This window comes from Rhinolophus sinicus, linkage group LG10 (genome assembly GCF_036562045.2).
Source record: "Rhinolophus sinicus isolate RSC01 linkage group LG10, ASM3656204v1, whole genome shotgun sequence".
NCBI classification, from domain to species: Eukaryota; Metazoa; Chordata; class Mammalia; order Chiroptera; family Rhinolophidae; genus Rhinolophus; species Rhinolophus sinicus.
In genome coordinates, this window is record NC_133759.1 from 67,694,640 (window position 1) to 67,721,898 (window position 27,259).

Here is a 27,259-nt window from a genome sequence, read left to right on the forward strand (position 1 = left end):
TCCTGCCATTTGTGACAACCTGTATGAACCTGGAGGACATTACGCTAAATGAAGTTAAGTCAGACAGAGAAAGACAAATACTATATGATCTCACCTATATGTGGAATCTAAAAAAAAGAAGTCAAACTCATAGTAACAGTAGAACAATGGTTACCAGAGGCTGAAGGGAAAGGGAAGGTGTTGATCCAAAGTCACAAACTTTCAGTTTATAACATGAATAAGTTCTGGAGACCTATGTACATCACAATGATCATAGTTAGTGATAATACACTGTATACTTGATATTTGCTAAGAAAGTAGATCTCAAGTGTTCTCATCTCAAAAAAAAGAAAAGTAATAATGTGAGGTGATGTATTGTTTGTGGAAATTCAGAATGTATACACATATCAAAACATCATGTACATATGAAATGTATGATTTCTATTGGCCAATCATATCTCAGTAAAGCTTGAAAAATATTTAAAATTTAAAGAATAAAAAGTAATGCAGGAATAGCTATATTAATTTCAGGCAAAGCAACCTACACAGCAACAAAAGTTATCAGGGATAAAGAGGGACATTACAAAATGATAAAAGGGGTCAATTCTCCAAGAAACATAACAATCTGTTTTAGGTGTTCTGAGATCGAATTTCCAACATGGGGAAGGTGGTCTCCACATAAACAAACAATTCTCAGACACCAGCAGGATGTCCAATAATTCAATCAATTCTGATACTATCCACCCAAAAACATCAGATTCCACAGGCTGAGTCCTGCAAGCCTGCACCCCCAACTCCCCAACTTCAGACAGTCACAAGTCCAGGTTGTCACCTATGCTTCTGACTGACCAGTTATAAATCAGTGATTCCCACAACCGCCTCCTCAGTTTCCATTAATTTGCTACAGCAGCTCACAGAACTCAGAGAAACACGTTACTCAGTAGGTCACTACTTCATTTTGAAGGGATCAGGAACAGCCAAACGGAAGAGATGCACAGGGCAAGGCATGTTGGAAGGAGCGAGGGGTTTTCATCCCTCTCCAGGTGCAACACTGTCCCTGCATCTCCATGTGTTCACCAACCCCAGCAGCTCCCTGAACCCTGATTTATATGAAGGTTCCATTACACGGGCATGCTTGATTAAATCATTGGCCATTGGTGATTGAACTCCATCACCAGACCCACTTCCCTCCCCAGAGGCCAGGGAGAAAGAATGAAACTTCCATCACTGGTTGTTGGCTCCACTGCCAACCAGTCCCCATCCTTACCGTGTTTCCCCGAAAATAAGACCTAGCCGGACCATCAGCTCTAATGCATCTTTTGGAGCAAACATTAATATAAGACCTGGTCTTATTTTAATATAATGTAAGACTGGGTATAATATAATATTATAATATAATATAATATAATATAATATAATATAATATAATATAATATAATATGTAATACCAGGTCTTATATTAATTTTTGCTCCAAAGAACGCATTAGAACTGATTGTCCGGCTAGGTCTTATTTTCAGGGAAACATAGTAGGTGCTTTCCAAAAGTTGCTTCATTAACATAACAAAAGATGCATTTATCTCTCTCAACACTTACGAAATTCCAAGGGTTTGGGGAGCTGTGAGCCAAGAACTGTAGACAAAGACCAAATATATATGAGAAATATCTTTTGGTCATCTGAATGACCAAATATATATTTTTTATAAATCACAATATTGCACAATCTTTAATGTGTATGTGCCTAAAAGCAGTCAAAATATGTGAGGCAAAAACTGATAGGACTGGAAGGAGAAATGGATGGATTTATTATTGTTGGAGACTTCAACACCCCTCTATCAAAAATGGACAGATCTAGCTGGCAGAACATCAGTAAGGACACAGTTGAACTCAATAACATTATCAATCAATTGGTTATCATTAATATCTATCGACTGCTTCATCCAACAACAGAAGAATACACATTCTTATCAAGCTCACATGTAACATTCACCAAGACAGACCACATTCTGGGTCATAAATAATACCTTAAAATTTGAAAAAATAGAAATCAGACCACAATGAAATGACACTAAAAATAAATAACAGAAAGATAGCTGGAAAATTCCAAAGTATGTGGCCACTAAACAACACATTTCTAAATAAAATATGCATCAAAGAAGAAATCTCAAAAGAAATTTAAAGATATTTTGAACTAAATGAAAATGAACACACAACTTATTAAAATTTGTAGACTGCAGGAAAAGCAGTGCTTAGATGGAAACTTATAGCATGGAATGCATAAATTAGAAAAGAATAAAGGCCTAAAGTCAATCATCTAAGCTTCCACCTTAGAAAATTAGAAAAAGAAGAGCAGATTAAATCCAAAGTAAGGAGAAGATAGGGAAAAATGAAAAATAGAGCATAAATCAATGAAATTGAAAACAGGAAATTAATAGAGAAAATCAACGAATACAAAAGCTGGTTTACTGAAAAAGATCAATAAATTGATAAACCTCTAGCCAGGCTAACAAAGAAAAAGAGAGAGAGAGAGAGAGAGAACACAAATTACTAATATCAGAAATGAAAGAAGGAAAATCTCTATTGGTACCAAGAACATTAAAAGGATAATAGAGAAATCCTAGAAACAATTCTGTGCCCACAAATTTTATAACCTAGACAAAATAGAAAAATGCTTGAATGACAAAATCTGCCAAAACTCACACAAGAAAAAATAGACAATCTGGATAGGCCTTTATTTATTAAAGATATTGAATGAAAAATTGACAAACTTCCAAAAAAGAAAGCACCAGACACAGATAGTTTCTCTGGTGAATTCTAACAAATACTTAAAGAAGAAATGTTACCAATTCTCTACAGTTTCTTCCAGAAAAGAGAAATAAAGAGAACAGTTCCAAACACATTCTGAGGTCAGCGTTACCCTAATATCAAAGCCAGACAAACACACTACAATAAAATTACAAGTATTTCTTACAAACCTAGATGCAAAAATCCTCAACAAAGTATTACCAAATTAAATCTAACAATGTCTAAAAAGAACTATATACCAATACCACGTGGGATTTATCCCAGGTATACAAACCTAAATCAACATTTAAAAATCAATTAAGGACATGCAGAAAAAGCCACCTCAAGACTGGTAGGAGGGTAAGAGACACAGAACAGGCACTGTCCCACACCCGCATGTGATCATTAAAAATTGGGAGAGATATCTCGGCTGTGGAGGCTCCCCTTCCCGTCCCTCCAGAGAAGCAAGATATCCGAGCCCCACCCCAGCCCAGTGCTGGAGAGAGAAGTCCCCATGATTTCTGGTTATGAAAAGCAGTGGAGATTGTGACTGAGTGAGATAGGGAAAGGCTGAAGTCCCAGCGGCTCCTCTTAAAGGGACCATGCACAGACTTACTCACTGACAGAATCACTCACTCTGAGCTCCAGCACTGGGGCAGCTGCTAGAAAGTTGGCAGGGCCATATGGCAAAGAACTGAGTTGTCTGGCTTGGGATAAGAGCTGGAGAGGTGGCTTTCTCTTGAACAGAGGAGCTCGTGGAGGCCATTGTTTCTTCATTGAACCCTCCCTCTTCCCAGCATGCTGACTCACGTGGCTGCCTTCTCTGAGTCTCCATCAAGCTGGCTAATGCCTTCCTTCACCATGCCCTGGTGATTCGAGACCCTGCCCCATCCAACTTTTGGGCACACCGAAGCCACTTCCAGGAGCTTTTTCATATAAAAAAAAGCTGGCTGCCTTAGCTCAAGCTGCAGACTTTCCTAGCATGTCTCAAAGGTTCATGGAACCCAGACATCTGGCTTGAGCATGTCCTGTACATCTGGCTAAGCAGCCTGAAGCTGGCATTAGTGGCAGCCGGCCTCGGTTCTCAGCTTGGCCTCTCGAGGCACTTCCAAGCACACCACAGGTGGCAGCCATCTGCGGATTTCTTTGTGGCTCCTGCCAGGTGGCCCCTTGTGGGCATGGGCTGCAGTACACTTGACCTTCAGCAGATGCTCTCCAAGGTGGTCCTGGGGCTTCAAAATGAGCTGGAGCATCCAAGAATGACACACCCAAGGGGTAGGAGAGTGTTGGGCAGGACCAGAGTCCTGCTGAGGCAGATCCTGCTCTGTAGGATCAGCCCCTGCACAACAACACTTCCACTGTAGTCACAGCCTGTCCTCATAACCAATGAGCCTGAGGGTCAGTCCCTCCCACTGATATGCAACCAAGGCTCAACTACAAGAGGAGGGCACACAAAACCCACAAGGGACACACCTGGAGTATGTGGCTCAGGTGACCAGGAAGACTACACCACTGGCCCTCATAGAACACCTACTACGTAAGGCTACTCTACTAAGACCAGGAGACATAGCAGCCCTACCTATTACATAGAAACAAACACAGGGAGACACCCAAAATGGGGAGACAAAGAAACTTATACCAAATAAAGAACAGAACAAAGCTCTAGACAAATAACTAAACAAATTGGAGACAAGCAATCTACCAGACTCAGAGTTCCAAACACTGGTTATAAGAATGTTCAGCGATCTCAGGGAGAACTTCAACAAAGAGATAGGAAATTGAAAAATGGAGAAAGAAAACATACAAAAGAACCAGTCACAAATAAAAAATATAGTAATGGAAATAAAGAATACGTTACAGGGAATCAACTGTAGATTAGATGAAGCAGAGGATTGAACCAGAGATGTAGAAGATAAGGTAGCAGAAAATACCCAATCAGAGCAGCAAAAAGAAGAAAGAATCCAAAAAATTAAGGCGAGTTTAAGGGGCAACATCTGGGACAACATCAAGCATGCTAACAATTATTATAGGGCTACCAGAAGAAGAAGAGTGAGAGCAAGGAATTGAAAACGTATTTGAAAAAAATAATGACAGAAAATTTTGCTAATCTGGCAAAGGAAATAAATTACAAGCCCAGGAAGCACAGAGAGTCCCAAACAAGATGAACCCAAAGAAGCCAACACCAAGACACATCATAATTAAAATGCCAAAAGTTAAAGACAAGGAGAGAATCTTAAAAACAGCAAGAGAAAAGCAGTTAGTTACCTACAAGGGAGCACCCATAAGACTGTCAGCTGATTTCTTAACAGAAACTTTACAGGCCAGAAGGAATTGGCAGGAAATATTCAAAATGATGAAAAGCAAGGACCTACAACCAATATTATTGTACCCAGCAAAGCTATCATTTAGAATCAAAGGATAGATAAAGAGCTTCCCAGACAAGAAAAGGCTAAATGAGTTCATCACCACCAAATCAGTATTACAAGGAATCTTAGAGGGACTTCTTTAAGATGATAAATAATAATAATAAATATATATGAATAATAAAATAGCAGTAACTACATACCTATCAACAATTACTTTCAATGTAAATGGATTAAATGTTCCATTCAAAAGATAGGGTGAGTGGGCCGGCCTGGTGGCTCAGGCGGTTAGAGCTCCATGCTCCTAACTCCGAAGGCTGCTGTTTTGATTCCCACATAGGCCACTGGGCTCTCAACCACAAGGTTGCCAGTTCAATTCCTCAAGTCCCGCAAGGGATGGTGGGCTCCGCCCCCTGCAACTAGAAAACGGCAACTGGACCTGGAGCTGAGCTGCGCCCTCCACAACTAAGACTGAAGGGACAATAACTTGAAGCTGAACGGCACCCTCCACAACTAAGATTGAAAGGACAACAACTTGACTTGGAAAAAAAAGGCCTGGAAGTACACACTGTTCCCCAATAAAGTTCTGTTCCCCTTCCCCAATAAAATCTTTAAAAAAAGAGAGAGAGAGAGAAAGAGAGAGAGAAGGAAGGAATTTCTATAAAAAAAAAAAAAGATAGGGTGAGTGAATGGATAGAAAAGCAAGACTCTTACATATGCTGCCTACAAGAGACACACTTTAGATCAAAAGACACACACAGACAAAAGTAAAGGACTAAGATATTTCATGAAAATGGAAACAAACAACAAATAAAAGCTGGGGTAGCAATACTTATGCCAGACAAAATAGACTTTAAAACAAAGACTATAACAAGAGACAAAGAAGGAACTAGTAACCCCACTCCTGGATATTTAGCTGAAGAAACCCAAAATGCTACTTCAAGGGGAATGTGCTCATCCATATGTTCATTGCAGCGTTATTTACATAAGCCAAGGCAACCTGGATGTCCTTGAATGGATGAGTGAATAAGACAAAGTGGTACATATATACAATGGAATATTACTCAGCTGCAAAAAGGAAGGAAACCTTGCTGTCTGCAACAACATGAATGGACCTACAAGGTACTGTACTCAGTATAATAAGTCAGACAACTGACAAATGATTTCATTTATAATTGGAATCTAAAGAACAAAATAAACAAACAAACAAAAGAGAAACAAACTCATAGATACAGAAAACACTTTGGTCGTTGGTTGCCAGATGGGTGGTGAAAAGGGGAAAGGATTAAGAAGTATAAATTGGTTGTTACACAGTAGTCATGGGGATGTAGGGTATAGCATAAGGAATATAGTCAATAATATTGCAATAACTATGTATGGTGTCAGAGAGGTATTAGATCAATCGGGGTGATAGATAGGAGAGGAATTGGGGGCAGGGTGAAAAAGGTGAAGGGATTAAGAAATACAAATTGGTAGTTACAAAATAGTCATAGGGATTAAAGTATAGGGAATATAATCGATAATATGGTAATAACAAAGTATAGTGCCAGGTGGGTACTTGTCAGGGAGATCACTGCCTAAATTATATAAATGTCTAACCACTATGCTATACATTTGAAACTAATATAAAATAATATTGAATGTCAACTCTATAACTGAAAAAATTTTTAAAGGGGAGAAAAAGGTGAAGGGCAATAAGAGGTTCAAATTTCCAGTTATAAAACAAATAAGTCATGGGGATGTAATGTCAATAATATTGTGACAGCATAGTATGGTGTCAGGTGGTTACTGGATTTATCATGGTGATCACTTCTTTAGGTTTATAAATGTTGAATAATTATTGTGTATACCTGAAAATAATATAATATTGTATGTTAGCTATATTTTAATAAAAATCTTTTTTAAATAAAAATAAATTAACATTTGAAAATCAATAAATATAATCCATCATATCAATGGACTATAGGAAAATAATCACATGGTCAAATCAATAGATGCAGAAAAAGCCTTTGACAAAATCCAACACCCATTTATGATAAAAGTACTTAGCAAACTGAAAATAGAAAACTTCCTCAACTTGATAAAGTATATCAACAAAAAAAACCTACTGCTAAGAGCATATTTAATGATGAGAAAATCGAAACTTTCCCTCAAAAATCAGGAAAAAAGAAAGATGTCAGCTCTCACCACTCCTTTTCTTCATCATACTGGAAGTCCTATCTAATGCAATAAGACAAGAAAAGGAAAAATACTAAAAGGTATAAAGATTGATACAGAAGAAATCTTCTGTATCTTAGGGGTTTGTTTGCTTGTTTGTTTTGGGGGGGTTTTGTTGTGACATTTTGGGGGTTTTGTTTGTTTGTTTTGTTTTGTTGCAGATGATATGATCTCCTATGTAGAAAATTTGAAAGAATTGACAAAAAAAAAAAAAAAAAAAAAAAAACTCCTTAAATGAAAACGTCATTATAGCAAGGTAGAAAAAAGATCAATCACTTTCTTATATACTAGCAATAAACAAGTAGAATTTTAAATAGAACACAATGCCATTTATATTAGCACCCCCTCCAAAAAAAATACTTAGGTATAACTCTAACAAAATATGTACTATATCCACATGAGGAAAATTACAAAATTCTGGTGAAAGAAATCAAAGAAGAACTAAATAAATGGACAGATGTGTCATGTTCATAGATAGAAAGACAATACTGTTAAGATGCCAGTTCTGTCCAACTTGCTTTACAGATTCAATGCCAAATCCCAATCAAAATCCCAGCAAGTTGTGTGTGTGTGTGTGTGTGTGTGTGTGTGTGTGTGTGTGTGTGTTTGGTGTCTGTGTATGCGTTGACAAATTCATTCAAAGGTTTATATGAAGAGGTAAAAGACACAGAATAGCCAACACAATATTAAAGGAGAAGAATGAAGTTGCAGGACTGACACTACTCAACTCCAAGATTTGCTGTAAAGCAACAGTAATGAGGACAGTGTAGGATTGGAAAAGAATAGACAAATTCACTAATGGAACAGAATAGAGAGCCCCAAAATAGATCCACATAAATATAGTCAACTGATCTTTAAGAAAGGAGTAAGGGCAATACAATGGAACAATGACAGTCTGCTCAACAAATTATGTTGTAACAACATCCACATGCAAGAAGAAGAAAGAGGAGGAGGAGGAGGAGGAGGAGGAGGAGGAGGAGGAGGAGGAGGAGAAAAGATCTAGATACTGATCTTATACCATTCATAAAAAATAATTATAAAAAAATTAACTAAAAACAATTTAAATGCTATCCTTCTCAAACTACTCCAAAAAATTCAAGAGGAAGGAATGCTCCCAGCTCATTTTACAAGGCTCATTTTACAAGGCCACCATTACCCTGATTCGAAAACTAAAGACATTAAAAAAAAGAAAATTATAGGCCAATATCCCTGATTAACATAGATGCAAAAATCCTCAACAAAATATTAGCAAACCAAATTCAGCAATTAAAAAGATCGTACATGAGTTTCAGTCAAGATGGCAGAGTAGGTAAATGCTGACCTCGCCTCCTCCCATGACCATATCAAAATTACAACTAAATTACAGAACAACTCTCTTTGAGAACTGCCTGAAGTCTAGCTGAACAGAAGCGCTATAACTAAAGACATACAGAAGAAGCCACTTCAAAATTGGTAAGATGGGTGGAGACATAGAATGGCTGGTCCCACACTCACATGTGGCTTAAAAATTGGGGGGTGGGGTGGGAATCTTGGCTGCAGACATCCCTCCTGAGGAGCAAGGGGTTTCAGGCCCACACTGGGCTCCCCAGCGCAGGGTTCCAGTGCCAGATAGAGAAATCCCTATAAGTTATGGGCTGTGAAAAACCAGAAGAGATTGTGGCTGAGTGAGACATAGGGCTGCTGGAGTCCCAGGCATTCTTCTTAAAGGGCCCACGCACGGACTTACTCACTGGCAGACTCACTTGCTCTGAGCTCCAGTACTGGAGCAGCAGCTTGAAAGGCACCAGGGACATACAGGGAGGAACTGAATTGTCTGGCTCAGGGTGAGGGCTGGAGGGGCAGCTTTCTCTCAGACAGAACTGCTGGCATAAGCCATTGTTCCTTTACTGAACCCTCCCACCCAGAGTGCAGAAATAGGCAACACCGTATCTGAGTCTCCATCAACCTGGCTAACACTGTTTGCCCTACCCTGTTGATTCCCTGAGACCCTGCTCCACCCACATTACAAGCCCAACCAAGCCACTTCAAGTGGCTTTTCCATGCAAACAGCCTCTCTCAGCTTATGCTATGGACTTTCCTAAAATCTCTCAAAGGTGTACAAACACCAAACAAGCAGCTTCTGGCCTCAGCATGCCTCATACCTCATGCTAAGCAGTCCCAAACCCAGAAACAGCAACAGCCAACCTCAGTTCACAGCTTCGCCTCCTCCAGGAACCTCCAAACCCAGCACAGGTGGCAACCATTTGCAGATCACTTTGTAACTCATACAAAGTGCCCCCAGGCACAGGCAATGACTGACCTGGGCCTGAAACAGAGCCTCTCCGAACAAGCCTAAGAATCAACACACCAGTTGACCAGCTTCAGACCACACCAGAGCACACATAACCACTTCCACAAATGACACACCCAAAGGGTAGACTTGGCTGGCACCAGAGCATCAATAAAGTGAGTCCTGCTTTGTGGGGTCAGCCCCTACACAACAGCTCCTTCACTGTAGGCAAGGCCAGTCCTCCCAACCAATCAGCCTGAGGGTCAGTCCCTCCCATTGATGTGCTAACAGCAAACAGTCTCAACTACAAGAGGAGGGCACATCCAACCCACACAAGAGACACACATGGAGCACCAGGCTCAGGTGACTAGGGAGACTGTGCCACTTGGCCCCATGGAACATCTACCACATAAGACCAGAGGACATAGCAACCCTACCTAACAAATAGAAGCAAATACAGGGAGGCAGCCAAAATGGGAAGACAAAGAAACTTGTCCCAAATGAAAGAACAGAACAAAGCTCCAAAAAAGAGCTAGACAAAATGGAGACAAGCAATATATCAGACACAGAGTTCCAAACACTAGTTATAAGGATGCTCAGTCATCTTAGGGAGAACTTCAACAAAGAGATAGGAAACATAAAAATGGAGATAGAAAACATACAAAAGAACCAGTCAGAAATGAAAAATACAATAACTAAAATGAAGAACACGTTAGAGGGAATCACAATAGATTAGATGAAGCAAAGGCATGAATCAGCAATTTGGAAAATAAGGTAGCAGAAAACATCCAACCAGAACAGCAAAAAGAAAAAAAAAAAAAATCCAAAAAAGTGAGGACAATGTAAGGGGCCTCTGGAACAATATCAAATGTAACAACATTTGCATCATAGGGGTACCAGAAGGAGAAGAGAGAGATCAAGGGATTGAAAACCTAGTTGAAGAAATAATGACCAAAAAAATTTCCCTAAAACTGGTAAAGGAAATAGACATACAAGCCCAGGAAGCACAGAGAGGCCCAAACGAGATGAACCCAAACAGACCCACACCAAGACCACACCAATGCCAAAGGTTAAAGACAAAAAGAATGTTAAAAGCAGCAAGAGAAAAGCAGTTAGTTACCTACAAGGGAGCTCCCATTGGACTGTCAGCTCAGGAGGCATAGTGTTCCTAAAATCCCTGGAATTTCCTGAGTGATAGGAGCACACTTTGCTATTTGAAGGAGCCCCTTTGATCACACCTGAGTTCGTGCTATGCTAGTGATTTAGATAGCCCCGACATAGTCTCAGCATGGGGCTGGTCAGCAGGAAGTCCAAGTGATCAGAGGGTTAGAATTTTCAGCCCCACCCTAAACCCCCAGGAAGGTGCAGGGAGGAAGGCTAAAGATCAAGCACTATAAAATCTCCTGAACAAAGATTTGGAGACTTTCTGGGATGGTGGCCACAGGGAGGAGCATCCCAGCTCCATGCAGACAGAAATTCCTCTGCTCTGGACCTACTGGATATCATCCTATGTGTCTCTTCATTTGGCTGTTTGTTTGTGTTCTTTATAATATCCTTTATAATAAGCATAAATGTAATAACAATTTCTCCGATTGCTATGAGCCATTTTAGCAAATTTTCAAACCTGAAGAAGGAGCAGGGGGTTGTGGGGAACCCCCATTTATAGCCAAGTCAGAAAGAAATGTGAATAACCTGGGGACCCACCATTTACAATTAGCATCTGATATCTGTAGGGAGAGGGCAGTCTTGGGAGACTGAGCCTTTAACATGTGTGGTCTGTGCTAACTCTGGGTAGATGGTGTCAAAACTGAATTGACTTGTAAAACATCCAGCTCATGTCTGAAGAGAATTGGTTGTTGGGGTTAGAAGACACCTGGAAATTTTATTATTATTTACTGCAAAATTCCAACATGAACTCATGATATGATGTGACTGCCAAAAACGTAAGAAAGTCACAGGCTTCAACGGCGATAATAGAACGCCCGCCACAGAAGGTGGCAGCACCAGCACACATCTTTAGGAGAGTGGGGTTCTAGTCTGGGCACTGCACGTCAAGTGGGGACATTGACAGATCAGCCATTCCCTAGGACAACGTGGTTAAATAGATGAAGGAGCTAAGCCAGTCCTAACTGAGGACTTAGCGACACCTAGGTAGGAGATGAAAAGAGCGAGGGTGTGTATTTTCTCTGGAGACTGAGATCAGTGTTCCTCCGTGGAGCTCTCAGGAGCAGGACAAGGACCAATGCACAGAAACCAGAGAAGATGCCATGTTGGGATAAGAACTCTCTCCCACTGCAGTGGCCACATCGTACAGCAATGACCGACTCAGAAGTATTCACACATAAAACGGGTGACTCTCTGCGTGAATGTCTTAGAAGCAAGTGTTTTGTTCAATGAGAACTTGGGAGGAAGAGTCTCTCCTGTTTCTTTCGACTCAGAAGCTCCAACTCTGTAGTCAAAAATGCGTTGCCAGTAGTAGGTGGTAGCTGCAAACCCCTTCAGATATCATCTCCTTTGTTCTCCACCCTCAACTCCATCTGATTAATCTTTTTTGGAGTAGCCCCCACCGACATTTTTCTAATAACGCATCCCTGAAGACAAGTTTCTTTTCCATTGAGACACCCATGAGGACTTACCCCAGTTTCTGCAGGTTACATTGCGGATGCTTTGCTTTTTCACATAAAATTCCAACTCCAGAGTCTCCCAGGGCATTTTCTCCCAAGTAGAGTCTGGTCAGGGACTGGTTGGTGCTCAAGACAGATGCAAGATCCACACAGCACACTGACGTGAGACCACAATTGACCAACCTTCCACAGAGATAGCAGAATGTCACCACAGTTCTCTCACGTTCTCTGGGGTGAATCAAGGAAGCACTTGTCCTGTCACTGCCTCAAGGCCAGTCCCCACATGGGAATAGTGCATCCAAGTTCTATATTAACTTTCTATTTCCTTTTCTGTTTGTGTAACAGCATGCAAACACCTTCTAAACCCATGCCTCCCAGCTCATTTATTTTTACTGTGGTGAAAACACAGCATAAAATTTACGTTGAAGCCATTTTTAGGTGTATAATTCAGTGGCATGAATCACATTCACATTGCTGTGCAACCATCACTACCATCCATTTCCAGAACTTTCTCAGCATCCCAAACTGAAACTCTATCCCCATTAAATACTAACTCCCCATTCCCATCCCTCAGCCCCCAGGACCACTCTTCTACTTTCTGTCTCTATGAACTTGACTATTCTAGCAACTTCATTCATATAAGTGGGTCAGGCACAATTTGTTCTTTTGTGTCTGGCTTATTTTACTTGGTATAATGTCCTCAAGGTTCACCCATGTTGTCACGTGTGTTAGAATTCCTTTTAAGGCTGTATGTGGGCATATACCACATTTTTAAATCCACTCCTCCATCAATAGATACTTGGGTTGTTTCCAGCTTTTGGTTATTATGAGTCACGCTGCTATGAACATGTTTGAGTGCTTGAGTGCTTGATTTCAACTCTTGTGTATATACCCAGAAGTGGAATTGCTGGATCATATGGTAGTTCTATGTTTAACATTTTTTGAGAAACTGACAAACCTTCCATTTTACATTGCCACCAGCAATGCATGATGGTTTCATTTTCTCTACATTCTCAACAACACTTGTTGTTGTCTGTTTTGTTTTGTTTTATAATAACCATCCTAATGGATGTAAATCAGCCCTATCATTTTCAAGTTTCTTCTCTTCTTCAGAATTCAAGTGTCTCAAAAGCATTCAGTGAAGGGGTACACAGAATACTGTGTCTGTATTACTTTAGCACCATTTTCCTATTCAGCGTGGCGAGCGGGACTTGTGGTGAAGCCCCAAGACTCTTCTGGGCACCGCATTGCACTGGGTTTGCGTTTCCAGCTAGGCTGTGACTGCCTTAAAGGCAACACTATTCCTTTGACTGAGTCCCCCTCCAGAGCTTAGTATGTGGCTTTTCCCACAGCAAACACTGACTGAGTGGATTACTGACAAACACCTGGAGGTAACACGGGGAATGTCTGAGCGGCCCTGGCCATCCTCACACTCACACTCCAGGCCATCGGGGCCCACTGCAGCCACAGCTCATGCTTCCCAAAGGACATTATTTCTGACTCACCAGAGCTTCTGCAGGTTGCAGCACGCATGCTTCAGTCCCACACACAGAAGTCTGACTCCACTGTCCGCCAAGGCATTGTGGCTCAGGTCCAGTTCCACTAGCATCTGGTTGCTGCTCAGGGCCGAGGAGACGATGAAGCAGCAGTGATGGGAAAGGAAACAGTGCCTCAACCTTCATGCCAAGCAGAAGCAGAAAGCATCAGAACACGCTGCCTTCTGGGACTGTCTTCCTTCCTGTCTGTGCTGGGTTTCAGCCTGAACAGGGGCGCTTGTTCTCAAGTTACGAAAGGAAAATCACGAAGTTTTTGTGAAAGTGTCATCAGAATTCCTCAATACAGCCCAGGACACACAAGGACCACAACTGCTGAGCTCCAGTCAGTGAACATCCTCCATAAACAGAGGTCAATTCACAAATGTGTAAACAGCACACTCCTGTTCTGCAAATGAAAAGGGTATTGAAACTATGACTTCCACCTCTTTGCCACACGTCCCTAACAGCTGAGAATCCCTCAGATGGACGCTGTGCTCTCTGCACTTGGACCCATCTCCTTCTCTTTGCCAACCTCATCCCTGCTGTTCCACTTAATGATTCAACCCCAGACCTCCATCTGGTTTTCTTCCTTTTTTTTTTTCTTTTTTTTTTTAAGGAGGGCACAGCTAACAGTGGCCCATGTGGGGATCGAACTGGCAACCTTGGTATTATCAGCACCATTTTTTTTTTAATTAAAGTTTATTGGGGTGACAATTGTTAGTAAAGTTACATAGGTTTCAAGTGTACAATTCTATATTACATCATCTATAAATCACATTGTGTGTGTTCACCACCCAGTGTCAGTTTTCCTTCCATCACCATATACTTGATCCCCTTTACCCTCATCTACTACTCCCTTCTCCCCTTCCCCTCTGGTAACCACTAAACTGTTGTCTGTGTCTATGAGTTTTTGTTTGTTTGTCTTGTTCCTCTGTTGTTTTCAGTTTTATATCCCACATATCAGTGAAATCATATGGTTCTCAACTTTTTCTGTCTAACTTATTTCACTCAGCATAATAATCATCTGATTCTTGATTTGTTTTACACACACACACACACACACACACGCCATTAACAACAATTTGTCACTGCCATAGGAACAAGAACAACATCCCAGCTCCTTTCCAGGCCAATAGTTCATGTGTCCTAGAGCTTTTGGGACCACCTTCCTTTCTGTCCCACCGCCACACCAACTAGAAGCAATGGACAACTCTCTGTTTATCTGCCAAGCAACGGATCATCATCCATGTCTCCCTGTTTGTGTCTTACTCTCTGGAATCACATGAGATGATGGGGAAAGTGGTATGGAACAAAGGTGGAAGGCAGTTGAAGTGCCAAAACCAGCCAAAACCTTGAAGGCAAGAAGAGGATTCGTAATTTATCAAAAGAGCAAAGATAAAGCATTTATGCACATGAAATGCAACGATCAAAGAATTTTCTAAATAGCCCTCTGACTTCCATATGGAGAATGGGTTGGTGAGCAGCAAAAGTGGGTGGGTGCAGGGAGACCAAACAGCCAATATTCCTTCAATACGCTGTGTCCCCGAAAATAAAACCTAGCCGGACAATCAGCTCTAATGCATCTTTTGGAGCAAAAATTAATATAAGACCCAGTATTATATTATATTATATTATATTATATTATATTATATTATATTATATTATATTATACCCGGTATTATATTATATTACAGTATATTATATTAAAGACCGGGTCTTATAGTAAAATAAGACCAGGTCTTATAGTAAAATAAGACCAGGTCTTATATTAATTTTTGCTCCAAAAGATGCATTAGAGCTAATTGTCTGGCTAGGTCTTATTTTCAGGGAAACATGGTATATATTTTTGACACTTATCCAGGCAGTGTAGAGAGAATGGCAAGACAAACACAAATCCTGTTCTGGAAAGCTGATGGTCTTGGAGGCCATCGCAATATCCAGGCAAGTGATTGTGGTTGTCGGACCTGGGCTGGTGGAGTAATGATGAGGAAAGTGGACAATGACTTGTGCAGTAGGTAAAAGTGATAGGGGTGGGTATGATGAGCAAGACAGAGGTAGGAAAACCTCCTAGAGCGGTGGGCTTTAACACTGGCTATGTAGCTTGTCAAAAATGCAGACATGTGATGGAAGAGGGCTGGAGGGATGGCTCAGACAACCGTGTACTCAACTCAGGGCATGTGACACTCATTCACATGTGGGCTCAGAGCAAGCACTTCTATAATAAAGCTACAGGAGTTTCCCTGTGACAATTCAATCTATACAAAATGTTCCAGCCCAAGTAGCCATTGTTGTATATCTGAAACTCTCAGATTCTATGAACATGGCCGATGAGGAAATGGAAGATATTGAAGGTCATGCCCTTTTTGTCACACCATCCACAAATAACTTATTTTCAGACCCTCTTCAGTCTTCCCACCTGATATTCCCAAGCAACTGGCCTCTGTTCCATTCTGCCTTCCCACTTGCTATGGGCAGAACTGTGTTCTCCACACAAAAAATTCATAGGTTGAGGTCTTAACTGCTAGGACCTCAGAATGTGGCTGTATTTGGAGATGGGGCCTTTAAAGAGGTGAGTAAAATAACATGAGGTCATTAGGGTGGGCCCTAGTCCAATATGACTGGTGTCCTTATTAGAAGAAGAGATCAGGACACAGACACACAGAAAGATGACTACGTGAGGACACAGGAACAAGATGGCCTGTGGAGAAACCAGCTTCGCAGATACCTTCATTTTTTTGGACTTCCAGCCTCCAGGATTGTGATAAAATAACTGTCTGTTGTCTAAGCCCCCCAGTCTGTGGTGTTTGTTATGGCCACCCTGGGAAACTCATAAACCACTGATCTGGTCCCTGAGATCTTCCTCCAGTGCTAGCTCTCTCTCTCTCTCTCTCTCTCTCTCTCTCTCACACACACACACACACACACACACACACACACACACACACACTCTTTCTCTCAGTTCTTACCACAATCTCTGAATGTTACAGCCAGGACTCTGGAGCATTTCACATAATACCTCCATCCCTGCATCCCCCAGATTATTGTCACTGAGGTTCAATTCAGTGAGACTCTGGTTAGTGCTCAGGACAGAGAGAAGACCCCGGCAGAAGCTGGCAGTGAGATCGCAGTTCACCAATCTAGAAGTGGATAGAAGGAAGAAGGAGAGAAGAAAGTCAGTCTGTCAGAACAATGAACTGAAGGCAGGGGCCAGGCATGGCTGGCACCAGTTGAGACAAAGGCCTCCCAAGGGTGAACAAGAGTCACTGAACTGAAGATTGTCCACAGAGGAATGAAAAGGGCTGGGGAGCCTTGGGAAGACACTGCACACCGCAGATGGAAGTAGTGTGAGCCTGTGACTGGCCCCTCCCTCCGCCATTGGTCAGCTGTCCCTCCCATGGCCAGGACACTCTGCTAAGTGGTCCAGAGACCAGTTCTCACATTGCTCTCAAAAATCCTTAGGTCAGGCCACAGCCTGGGAATAATGTCACTCTGAGGGGGGACCAGGCAGATGGATATTTCTAACAATTCCAGGTGATTTCAGTGTGCAGCTCTTGTGAAAACAGATTCTGACCTCGCAGGTCTAGGGGTGATTCTGCACTTCTAATAGGTATTGGGTGGATACCCACACCACTGGTCCTGAGAAGCTTCTAGAGCACACAACCAAGTGCCCTCCCTTAGAGAAAGGGAGCTGCCATCTATAGTCTGTCTCAGTCTCTGTGAGCCTCCCTCACAGTGGTGGGGTCTCAGTGGGGCCTCTCATTTGTCAGCCACGCTTTTAGGTCTCCAATAAGCATTTCTTCCTCCTTCTCTCACGCCCTCTCTCCCATCTTCTTTCTAGCTGTTCTGCCATCATGGATATTTGTCCTGCTTTTCCACCCCTGCCCTCTGTACTGGCTGCTTCTGGTCTGGCTGTTCCCAGCCCCACCTGCAGGCCCTGGCTGACCAGTGACTTCCATCCATGTGTCTCAGGTTCAGTCTGCTAGTGTAGCCCATCCTCCCCGTGTGCCTGTGCTTCCCAGCTGTCCCCAAGTCACTGTGGGCAGGACCTGGGTGGCAGCCAGCACTGAAGCCCCATCGGATGGCTCTTGATGACCAAACAATAAACAGAAAGTTGTGCTGGTGCTGGTGTCGAGGCAGAGATGGAGTTAGAACTCATCACTGTCCATGGAAGGGCCGGCCTCCTTTCTCCTAATTTCTGTCCCATGTCGAGTGTCTTCTACAGAGGTTAGACCCAAGCATTCACAGAGCAGTCGCCTTCCCACAGCTTCTGGAGCTGTGGCAGTTTCCATGAAGGGACTTCAGAAGTCAGGGAACTTGATCGCTGCACTGCCCTGACGTGGCAGCTGGCTCCCAGCCCCCAGCAAGTGTGTGAACAGACCCCGACCGACCAGGGTGCTCCTGGCGACAGACTGATTGCAAACACAACATGGGGCCCAGGAATGCGCTCTCCTTTCCAGCCTTCTTTTCCTCAGTTTCCCCTCATTACGGTTGCTCCTCCTGTCCCTCCTGCCATCTGCTACATACACTCTTCCTCAGACCACATTCATGATTTGTTTTTACCCAACCTCACTGCCCAAGTCCTTTCGCTTCTGCGTTCACCACATCCCACCAGTCCCATGAGGCAGCTCCCACTTCATTCCTCTAACAAACCTCCCCCCAGCGCTCAGCACTAGGGCCCTCCATCCTCTGTTCCTGGGACAGAGTCACTGGAGTCGTTTTGCCCCTTAGGGATTAACTGCCTATTACTCACTAGAGACCCAAATAGATTACAAGCAATTTGAGTTTACAAATGTGTTTACTCAGTTGTCCACCCCACAGAAGACCTTATGCTGAGTTGGCATCTATCAGACATTTGCTTATTGCTTTGTTAGCTTTCTTCTTGTCCCACTTGTTTACCTACCCATCTTCTACTAGTCAATATCTGTCAGTGAGGGGGTCTGCTATAAATGGGGGGTGTGGCATTACTGCATAACCATGGCAACTACATTTGAAAGACAGTTGAGAAGAGGGGAGAGGGAGCAAGTGCCAAGAGAAAGGTGGCTGGGGGGGTTGGGGTGGAGAGATGTGCTACCACCCACCTGAGGCCGACCTCCTTACCGATGAAAAGGGGCAGTGTGAGGACCTGGGAGGTCACACTGGTCCACAAGACAATGTCCAACGTCCTCCTCCTCCTCCTCCTCCTCCTCCTCCTCCTCCTCCTCCTCCTCCTCCTCCTCCTTCGGTGAGTACAGGAGCAGCCTCAGGGAAAGTGACTCCACACTGCGATAGTTCTTGATACAAAAAGAAGAGACCACATGGTCCATTCTGGTGGAGAGATTGATCTTGATTTTGGGGAAGTGGCCCATTGCCCTTTGCACAAAGTCCTCCTCCTGCATCTCGTACAAGCAGTAGAACAGCTCCAGCTGGCTGGGCTGGGTCTGCAGTGTCTTGGCTTTGGCCTTGGCTTCTATCCATTTCAACAGTTCCAGCCTGATTTGCTGAGAGATCTTACAACTCAGTTTTTTCTCCAAGTAGGAAGTCCTCTCCTGGTTTATAAGGCCAAAAAGGAAACGAACAACAAAAATCAGATACCCCTTTTCAAATTTGCCGTAGTTTTCAAGAAGGACCGTCACATCTCGTTTGGGAAGCTCCAAACGACTCCCTGGCATGGTCTTCTCCCCCTGCTGTTCCTCCTCTTCCAGCAAGTAGTACATGGCAGCAAAGAACTCCTGGAAAGTCATGTGGATGAAGCTGTAGAATGTCTCGCAGTCCACTTCCTTTTGAAATAGGTTCACCCTCAGGAAAGCAGACACATCCGCCTTCTGCAGGCCGTGGTTCCTGAGGTCACCTTCCTCAAACAGGATTTTCTGGTTCCAGATTCCATCTGCGGCCAACGAGCAGAGACCCCGGAGGTTGGCAGAGACATGGTACTTCTGGCTCCCTCCCTGGGATTGCAGCAAACTGGAGAGGAAGAAGATGTACACCTCAGTGGTGGTCTTGGATGTCTGAGCAAGACTCTTGCCACTGTCCATCTGCTGTTTGAGCCCAGTACACACGATCCAGCAGACCAGGGGGATGAAGCACATGGTGAAGAGGACCTCATTCTCCTGAGTCAGCCTGAAGGCTTCCCTGGCTTGCTGCTCATCTGAGAAATACTTAAAAAAATATTCCTTCTTCTTGGCCTCTGAGAAACCCAGGACTTCCACATGTCGCGGACGGTCCAGCAAGTGCTGCAGCTTCTCCAGGGCCACGGGTCTTGTGGTGATGAGCAGGGAGGCCTCTGGAAGCAGCTTTTTTCTGATGAGGCTGCTCAGGAGAATATCTCCCCGCTCCACCTTCCGCCAGTTGGTGCAGAGTGCCTCCGTGTGCTCATCGAAGGTGCCTTGCAGCTCATCAAAGCCGTCCATGAGGAAGAGGACCCTGGAAGGCTTTCTCACAATCTTGCATATGGGTGGCTTTGGGTCAGGGCAGCAGCTGATCATCAGGTCCCCCAGGCTCCTGCGCGTCCCGAGGCTCACCTCCCGACAGTGGATATAGAACAAATAGTCGAACCTGTCCTTGTAAAGCTTCTCCGATGCCCAGTCCAACATGATCTTCCTGGCCAGTATCGTTTTCCCAATGCCCGCTGACCCCTGGAGCACCACCGTGTGCGCGGGCTCAGAGTGTGGGTCCTCGGGCTCAAACAGCAAGTCCAAGTTCATGGAACTCGTAGGGCTGTCCTGCGTCTTGGCAGAAGTCCTGCTGATGGCCAGGAGCTCGTGCTCTCTCTCCTGCTGGCTCTGGTGTTCCTTGATGAGACGCAGCCTGGTGTAGCGCTTGTTGAGGTTCACAGTCTCACCCAGACGGGCATTCCTGTCTTTGATACACTGGAATCTGCTTCTCACGTGTTTTCTGTATTTCTTACAGTAATCTGTAGCATAGACAGAAAGTTTGACTTTGAGAGAAGCCCGAGCGCACCCCCCTGGTTGAGCTATCAGTAGGGGCCATAGGGAGTAGTGACTGGAACTAGGAAATGGGTACAGCTCCTCTCCACTACTTGGGTATAGAGGGCTCCAGAAAATTTGGGGTGTCAAAATCTTCCTAGAGATAGTTGAGCAGAAGAACAGCAGCGCCTATGCACTGCCCCAACCATAAAATCCTTCTTATTCACTCTTACTCCTCTAAGTAGTCTGCAGTCCACGCCTTTTAAAACCTGAAACATTCCATGGCCTACCCTCAGTCTGGGGACTGCAAGGAGCCAGGTGCTCATGTGCCCGTGGCTTCAGCGGTGGTGGATTTCCTGAGACAGACCTTTGTATCCAAGGAGCAGGAGCACGTAGAAGGGCCAGCCCCCCAGCCTGCCAGTGCCTCCAAACCCAATTGAAAGCACAACCCCCATGCTTACCTTCCTTTTTTTTACAAATAGAGATTCTGGAAAGGTACCCCAATAAACCCATCCACTCCTCTTCGAGGCTTTCTTCCCGGCATTCCACAGAAAGATGTGCATTATCTGAAAATAACAGGAAAATAATACAAAGTGTCAGAATTCAGGACTCTTAACTAAGGGGGTATAATTGACACCTAACACCTGGCACAGGTCAAAGGCATCTTCTTGGACATCTCCCAAACCAAAACACGGCTCAGAGACGCGGATGCCAGGTGGGAAGGTGCACGTCCCTTCGGGGGTGTTCCTGTGTCCTAATTTCAAAGCAGTGGCGTTGATCCACCCTCTGAGCATTGTGTCCCCACCGAATGCAGTCTCAGAATCTCTCTCCCAAACCCAGAAATCAACCAGCAAACATGTGACGGGTGTGTTTGTCTTCTCCTGTATGTCTGTCAGTCTCCACCATGCTCTGGCGTTGAGGCCATGCCAGTGCTCCCCAGTACCCCCATGATGGCCATGGCCATCAGGATCATTCCCCCAATCCCAAACACCTGGAATTCTCCTTAGCCATATTCTGTGTCTTCAAGAGTGAGAATTACCAATCTGGTTTATGTCTAAGTCGGTGATGCTGAATCCTGGCTGATGTTAGATTCACCTACAAAGCTTTAAAAACACCGATTCCAGGATTCCTCCTTTGTTATTCTTTTTCAACCCATCTGAGGGGGGGCCCAGGCACCATTATATTTTAAAAACTCCAATCTGCATCCACACTTGAGAATCACAGATCTACACAGTCACTAAATGCCCAAAGAGGCATTTCCTACGAGAAATTTAGACACAGTAGAACAAGAGCGAGGTATCAGGGGAAATACATGGTGCAGATAACTTAGGTTAAGCAGGGACCCGAGAGTGAGATGAAGGATTCCGAATAGGCATCTTCCTCATCTGAATGCAAATGCTATGGATAACCCAATCACAAAACAAAATCCAAACATTAACTCAAATCAAAACCACAACTTAATTTTTACCTAAAGCCTAACCTTGACCAGTGCCACACCCCACCCCAAAAAACAAAAACAAACAAACAAAAAAGCTTCTAACCCTGGTTATAATCCTTTTACCTCAAAACCCAGCTGTGGAAACCAAGATGTCCCTGTGGTTAACAATCAGGCTTCGGCCAAAGGCACTCCTGGCACTGGGTCCTGCCCTTGGCTCTAATGAGGACGCAGCCACAGGCAAGCAGGACTTCCAGGCTCACTTCAAAATTTTGGGCAACCAACCTCCACAATTCTTTTTCATCTTGTAAAACTGAAACACTATATGCGTTAAATTACAATTACCCATTTCTCTCTCTCTCTCTCTCTCTCTCTCTCTCTCTCTCTCTCTCTCTCTCTCTCTGTAGCCCCTGGCAGCCATCACTTTCTGTCTCTGCAAATTTGACTACTCGAGGGACCGCTTATAAATGGAACCATACAGCATTTTTCTTTCTGTGACTGGCTTATTACTCTTAGTACAATGAAATTGAAAGTACGTTTGAAAGTGGTAACCTCGTGGGCTTCTTGTGAGGAATAAACAAAATCCACAAAAAGTGCTTAGCAAACTACTTCTGCAACTATGATTATGATACTTTAAGTTAGTTACTAAGTGTGTAAGTACTGATACAATTATAACTGCATTCTTTCATGCAATTTTTATAGAACACGTACTGCTGTGCTCCCCTCCTCGTGGCCCTGCATCATTTTCTCTTCCTTGTCACACCCTCATTGCTGCCCCACCCCACTGTGCTTCTCCCAGTCGGCTGGTTCATTTCTATTCCTCCTTTCCTCCAGCTCATCATCATCACCCATGGTTTTCTACATTCCTCTGACCCCCTCCTGTGCCCTTGCCTTGCTCAGAACACCAACCAGAAGGAAGGACCTCATCTCTACCATGTCCACAGGAATGAAGACAATGTCTCTTACCATCCCCATGCCCAAAGCAATGGCCATAGGAGATGCTTTCCGGAGACACCATACAGTTCTACCAGGACAGAGATTGCCCCATGAGTCATAGCAAAGAGACTTATCAAGTCTCGAGCTTGTTAACCATGCAGGATGGAGACCTAGAGAAAGCTTCAGGCACAAGAGAGATTTGGATAAAGTGGAACTGATTACGGAAGGTTTCTAGGGTTGCATAAGCCCTGTCTTGGGTTCCTAAAGGAGTTAGAAGAAAGCAAACTGTTTTCTTCCATCTTCTTATAGCACTATCATGAGAGGAAGAAGAGGAAGAGGCCAAGATAATGAAATAAATAATTAAAAAACAAACATACCAACTATGAAGCATCAAAGGATACCATTAACAGAGAAAAATGGCAACTCATGGAATGGGAGAAAATGCTTGCAAATCATATATTTGCTAGAGGGTTAATATCCAGGATATATAAAGAGCTTCTACAAGTCAACAACAAAAAACAAAAAACTCAAATAAAACGTGGGAAAAGGACTTGAATAGACATTTCTTCAAAGATAAACAAACAACCAACAAGCACATGAAAAGACACTCAATATCTCCAGTCAGTAGGGAAATGCAAATAAAAACCACAATGAGATCCCATCTCAAATCTATTAGGATGGCTCTATAAAAAGAAAACAAGGCCAGTCTGCTTTTTGAGCCTTGCTTTTGCTCAGGGGCCTGCTCCAAACGCTTTGAAGTGTACGTTTTCTTCTAATAATGAGCCCTTGAGGCTTTGAGCCTTTTGAGCCCATTTGTTTGTTTGGCCAGTTCCAAACTCTTTGGAGTGCACTTTCTCTTCTAATAGTGGCCCTTGAGCCACTCTCTACTGCTCGGGTCCACTTCAATCCCTTTGGAGTGTACTTTCTCTTCTAATAAACTATTCTTTCACCACTTATTAAAAAAATAAAATAACTCTTGGCAATGTGGAGAAAGTAGAACACTTGTGCACTGTTGGTGGGAGGGTAAAATGGTACGGCCACTATGTAAAACGGCGTGACATTTCCTCAAAAAATTAAGCAAAGAATTGCCATATAACATAGCAGTTCCACTTCTGAACATATCCCCAAAAGAACTGAAAGCAGGATCTCGAAGAGATTTGTACACCCATGTTCATAGCATCATTATTCACTATAATGCAAAGCTAGAAGCAATCTGAATGTCAATTGATGAATGAATGGATAAACAAAATGTGGTCTATACACACCATGGAACATTATTATGCCTTAAAAAGGAATGAAATCCAGTCATATGTGACAACATGGATGAAACTGAAGGACATTATACTAAGTGAAATGAGTCAGTCACCACTAAAAGGCAAATCCTGTATGATTCCACCTGTAAGAGGTACCTACAGTGGTCAAGTTCATAGAGACAGAAAGTGGTGGTTTCCAGGGCTGGGGGAGGGAAATGAGGAATTGTTATTTAATGGAACTGAGTTTTGCAAGATGACAAAGAGTTCTGGAGATGGATTGCACAACATGAATGTGCTTAACACTGCTGAAATATACACTTAAAAGTGGTTAAAGTGGTAAATTCTGTTATGTGTATCTTATCACAACTTTCAAAAAATATTGTTTTCCTTCCACTCACCCCACTCTGGCTCATCCCTCTTAGCTTTCTCGTAAAGGTCTCTCCTGTTGATTGCAGCAAAAATCCACACTGCCATGGCCCATGCGTTCTCCTCCCCATTGAAGTCAATCATCAGGGTGGCTAGGTCCACATGATCTGCTTTTTCCGTCTGACCTCGAGGGAGGGCCATGCAGCCCTTCTGAGGAGGGTAGTCTTCTAAGTGCATCTTGAATTTCTTCATGTCCACATCCTCCAGGTCCTCCAGGTAGTGGGCCAGCTTGCAGCGGACGCTGGCCATGCTCACGGTGGCAGGTCAGGGTCCTGGGGCATAGGCCACGCTGCAAGGTGGGTGGTGGGACAGCAGGTGGGTTAAAAGTCCAGCCTCAGAGAGAGCTAAATGATCAAAAAGTCAGAAGACTGAAAGGAAAAAATATTATCCGACTGTAGGAGTTCCAGCCACAGTTCTGAAAGTGAGCCAACTACTTACCACACAGTTTTCCTCTTGGCTCCACCCAGGAGAGTGTCCTGAACTGTGGAAGAAAGGCGTCCCTGTGGAGAGACGCAGTAATTCAACCCACTCGCACAGGAGCACCAGCAGGCACCAGATGCCCACAACCACAGCAGGTCCCGGCGCCACCTCCGTGCCACCCCAGGGAGCATGGGCCCCATTGATGACTGGGCTATGACCTTGGGCAAATGCATCACTACCCTGCAACTTCAGTGTCCTCATCTATAAATTGACAGAGTGAAAATTTTGTTTTTAAGTTCCTTCCACATGAAAGACACTGTTTCCTTGTTTCTGTTTGACCTAAGGAGAGATGGATAAGGGACAAAAGAAGGAGACCAGGAAATGAGTAATTATGGAGATGGCTGGAGCCAGGACAGAGGTCAGGGGCGTAGGAGGAGGAGATGGTCCGCGACTGCCCTTCAATACTGCAGCGAGAGGGAACTTGGGATGCATCGGGGAACGATGACTCCTGTAAAATTTGTGATTACGAGTACAATAACCAGTCTAACTCACATTAATTGAGAGCAGATTACAGGCTGGGCACAGCAATGATGCTTGTTGGCACAAAGGCCTGTGAGGTGCATGCATGCCCCCCACCCCCACCGCCATTTGATGCAACTAGAGACCAAGTCTTAGCGAGGTTAAGTGATTTGCCCAAAGTTTCGAAGCCAAGAAGAGACAAAGCCAAGATTTAGACCAAGTTCGTCAATTTTTGAGCCCGTGCCCTACGCTGAACTTTTCAAAGCCTGAAAAGCTGTGAGACCACTTATTCCCTCACTTAACTAGATATCTCAGTCAGACAAGAACAAAAATGATCCGACAGTAAAGTAGATGGTTAAAAGGCAAAGGTAGTGTCCTGATATTTATCATACACAGCCTTTCATTATCATGTTCACCGACTGAGTTCTCCTAATTAGACTTCAAGCTCCACAAAGACCAGAAGTCAGCTGCTGTATCTCTCGCCTTACACACCGCCTAGGTTGTGGATGAATGAACAGGTTGTCTCTATTGGGGATTAATCCCTTTTTATTATTGAACTGGGAAAATCATTACATCAGCCCAAAGCCATAAGTGATGCTAACAGGATGGGGAGGCCATGCGAAGTAGTGGAAGTCTCTGAATTATGATTCATAATTCACGGTTTGCTATTCAAGTCCCTCAGACATGAGGTGTTGGTCACTCCTCCTGCCTCCACTTTTGGCCACATGTGCTCACCCATGTCTACCTTCTTAAGCATGTGGTGAGGGGTCACCCCCAGAGAGACCCCAAGGTCCCATCCCACCCATCCTTCCATGCACATCAGGAGTCTAACTCTCCTCTGTGCTCCCCAGGCCTGACCTTAAGCACTCGGCCCTGACTTTTGCCTCCTGTTTCTTGGTTTCTAAGGATGCTCATTTCCTCAGATGCACCCCACTCACCCACTCTGAGGGTGCTAGGCAAAGTTGCTGGAGTCCAGGGTGTAAGCTGAGATCACTGTCCCTGTCATCACCCACATGCACTTGCACACACAGAGCCCAAATAATGATAAATATGAAAGAACATTCCAGAAATGTTGTTGAAGGACAAACTTGGAGGCTGGCAGAAGAAATCTCTAGCTGAGTTCTCGCCCTGGAAACATTCTCCCCATTCTTCCCCAGACCTATTCGGTCCCCGTGCTCCCCGGAGCTGGACTCACCCAGATGCCAGCCTCAGGAACAGCTTGAAAGGAAGTGTTCTGACTTTATAGTTGTAACAGCCCAGCAGCAGCAGGAAGGATGTGGTCTCAGTGGGGCGTGAACAAGATTGCGCTACAGGCAAAGGCAGAGACTAACGGTTACTCACATCGCTGGGTTTTCCAAAGCGAACAGTGGTCTCAAAGCCGAGCCAAGCCTTTCTCGGAGGCCGCCTGAGTGGGAAGTGGGGGGACCCAGTGATGCTCAATGGATGTGTCCTCTCACTCTCACAATTGTGACGACAGGAGGGGAGTGGGGTGGGGATCCCCCCAGAGCTGGTGAGCAGGGGGTCGAGAGCGTGACACACAGATACGTGCTCTCTCAAGATGTCGCATGGCAGCGGCCAGCCGGCAGGTTGACCCCATCA

The 27,259-nt window shown here is 43.9% G+C and overlaps 1 protein-coding gene across 3 annotated transcripts in view; it reads right to left on the reverse strand.

Moving 5' to 3' along the window:
* Positions 1-26,897, reverse strand: part of NLRP3 (NLR family pyrin domain containing 3) — a 43,420-nt gene extending 16,523 nt beyond the window's left edge. For 2 of the 3 annotated variants that reach the window (XM_074313323.1, XM_074313322.1), the window contains exons 1-8: positions 26,856-26,890; positions 25,160-25,221; positions 24,694-25,010; positions 21,133-21,237; positions 18,867-20,658; positions 16,736-16,906; positions 13,740-13,910; positions 12,247-12,417 (exon numbers count right to left, since the gene is read on the reverse strand). In XM_074313323.1, coding sequence (XP_074169424.1) covers positions 12,247-12,417; positions 13,740-13,910; positions 16,736-16,906; positions 18,867-20,658; positions 21,133-21,237; positions 24,694-24,970 — 2,687 coding nt within the window. In that variant the 5' untranslated portion in view covers positions 24,971-25,010; positions 25,160-25,221; positions 26,856-26,890. Of the gene's footprint in view, positions 1-12,246; positions 12,418-13,739; positions 13,911-16,735; positions 16,907-18,866; positions 20,659-21,132; positions 21,238-24,693; positions 25,066-25,159; positions 25,222-26,855 lie in introns of all 3 variants that reach the window. The other variant, XM_019719199.2, reaches the window with a different exon arrangement.
* Between the last annotated feature and the right edge of the window lie 362 nt (positions 26,898-27,259).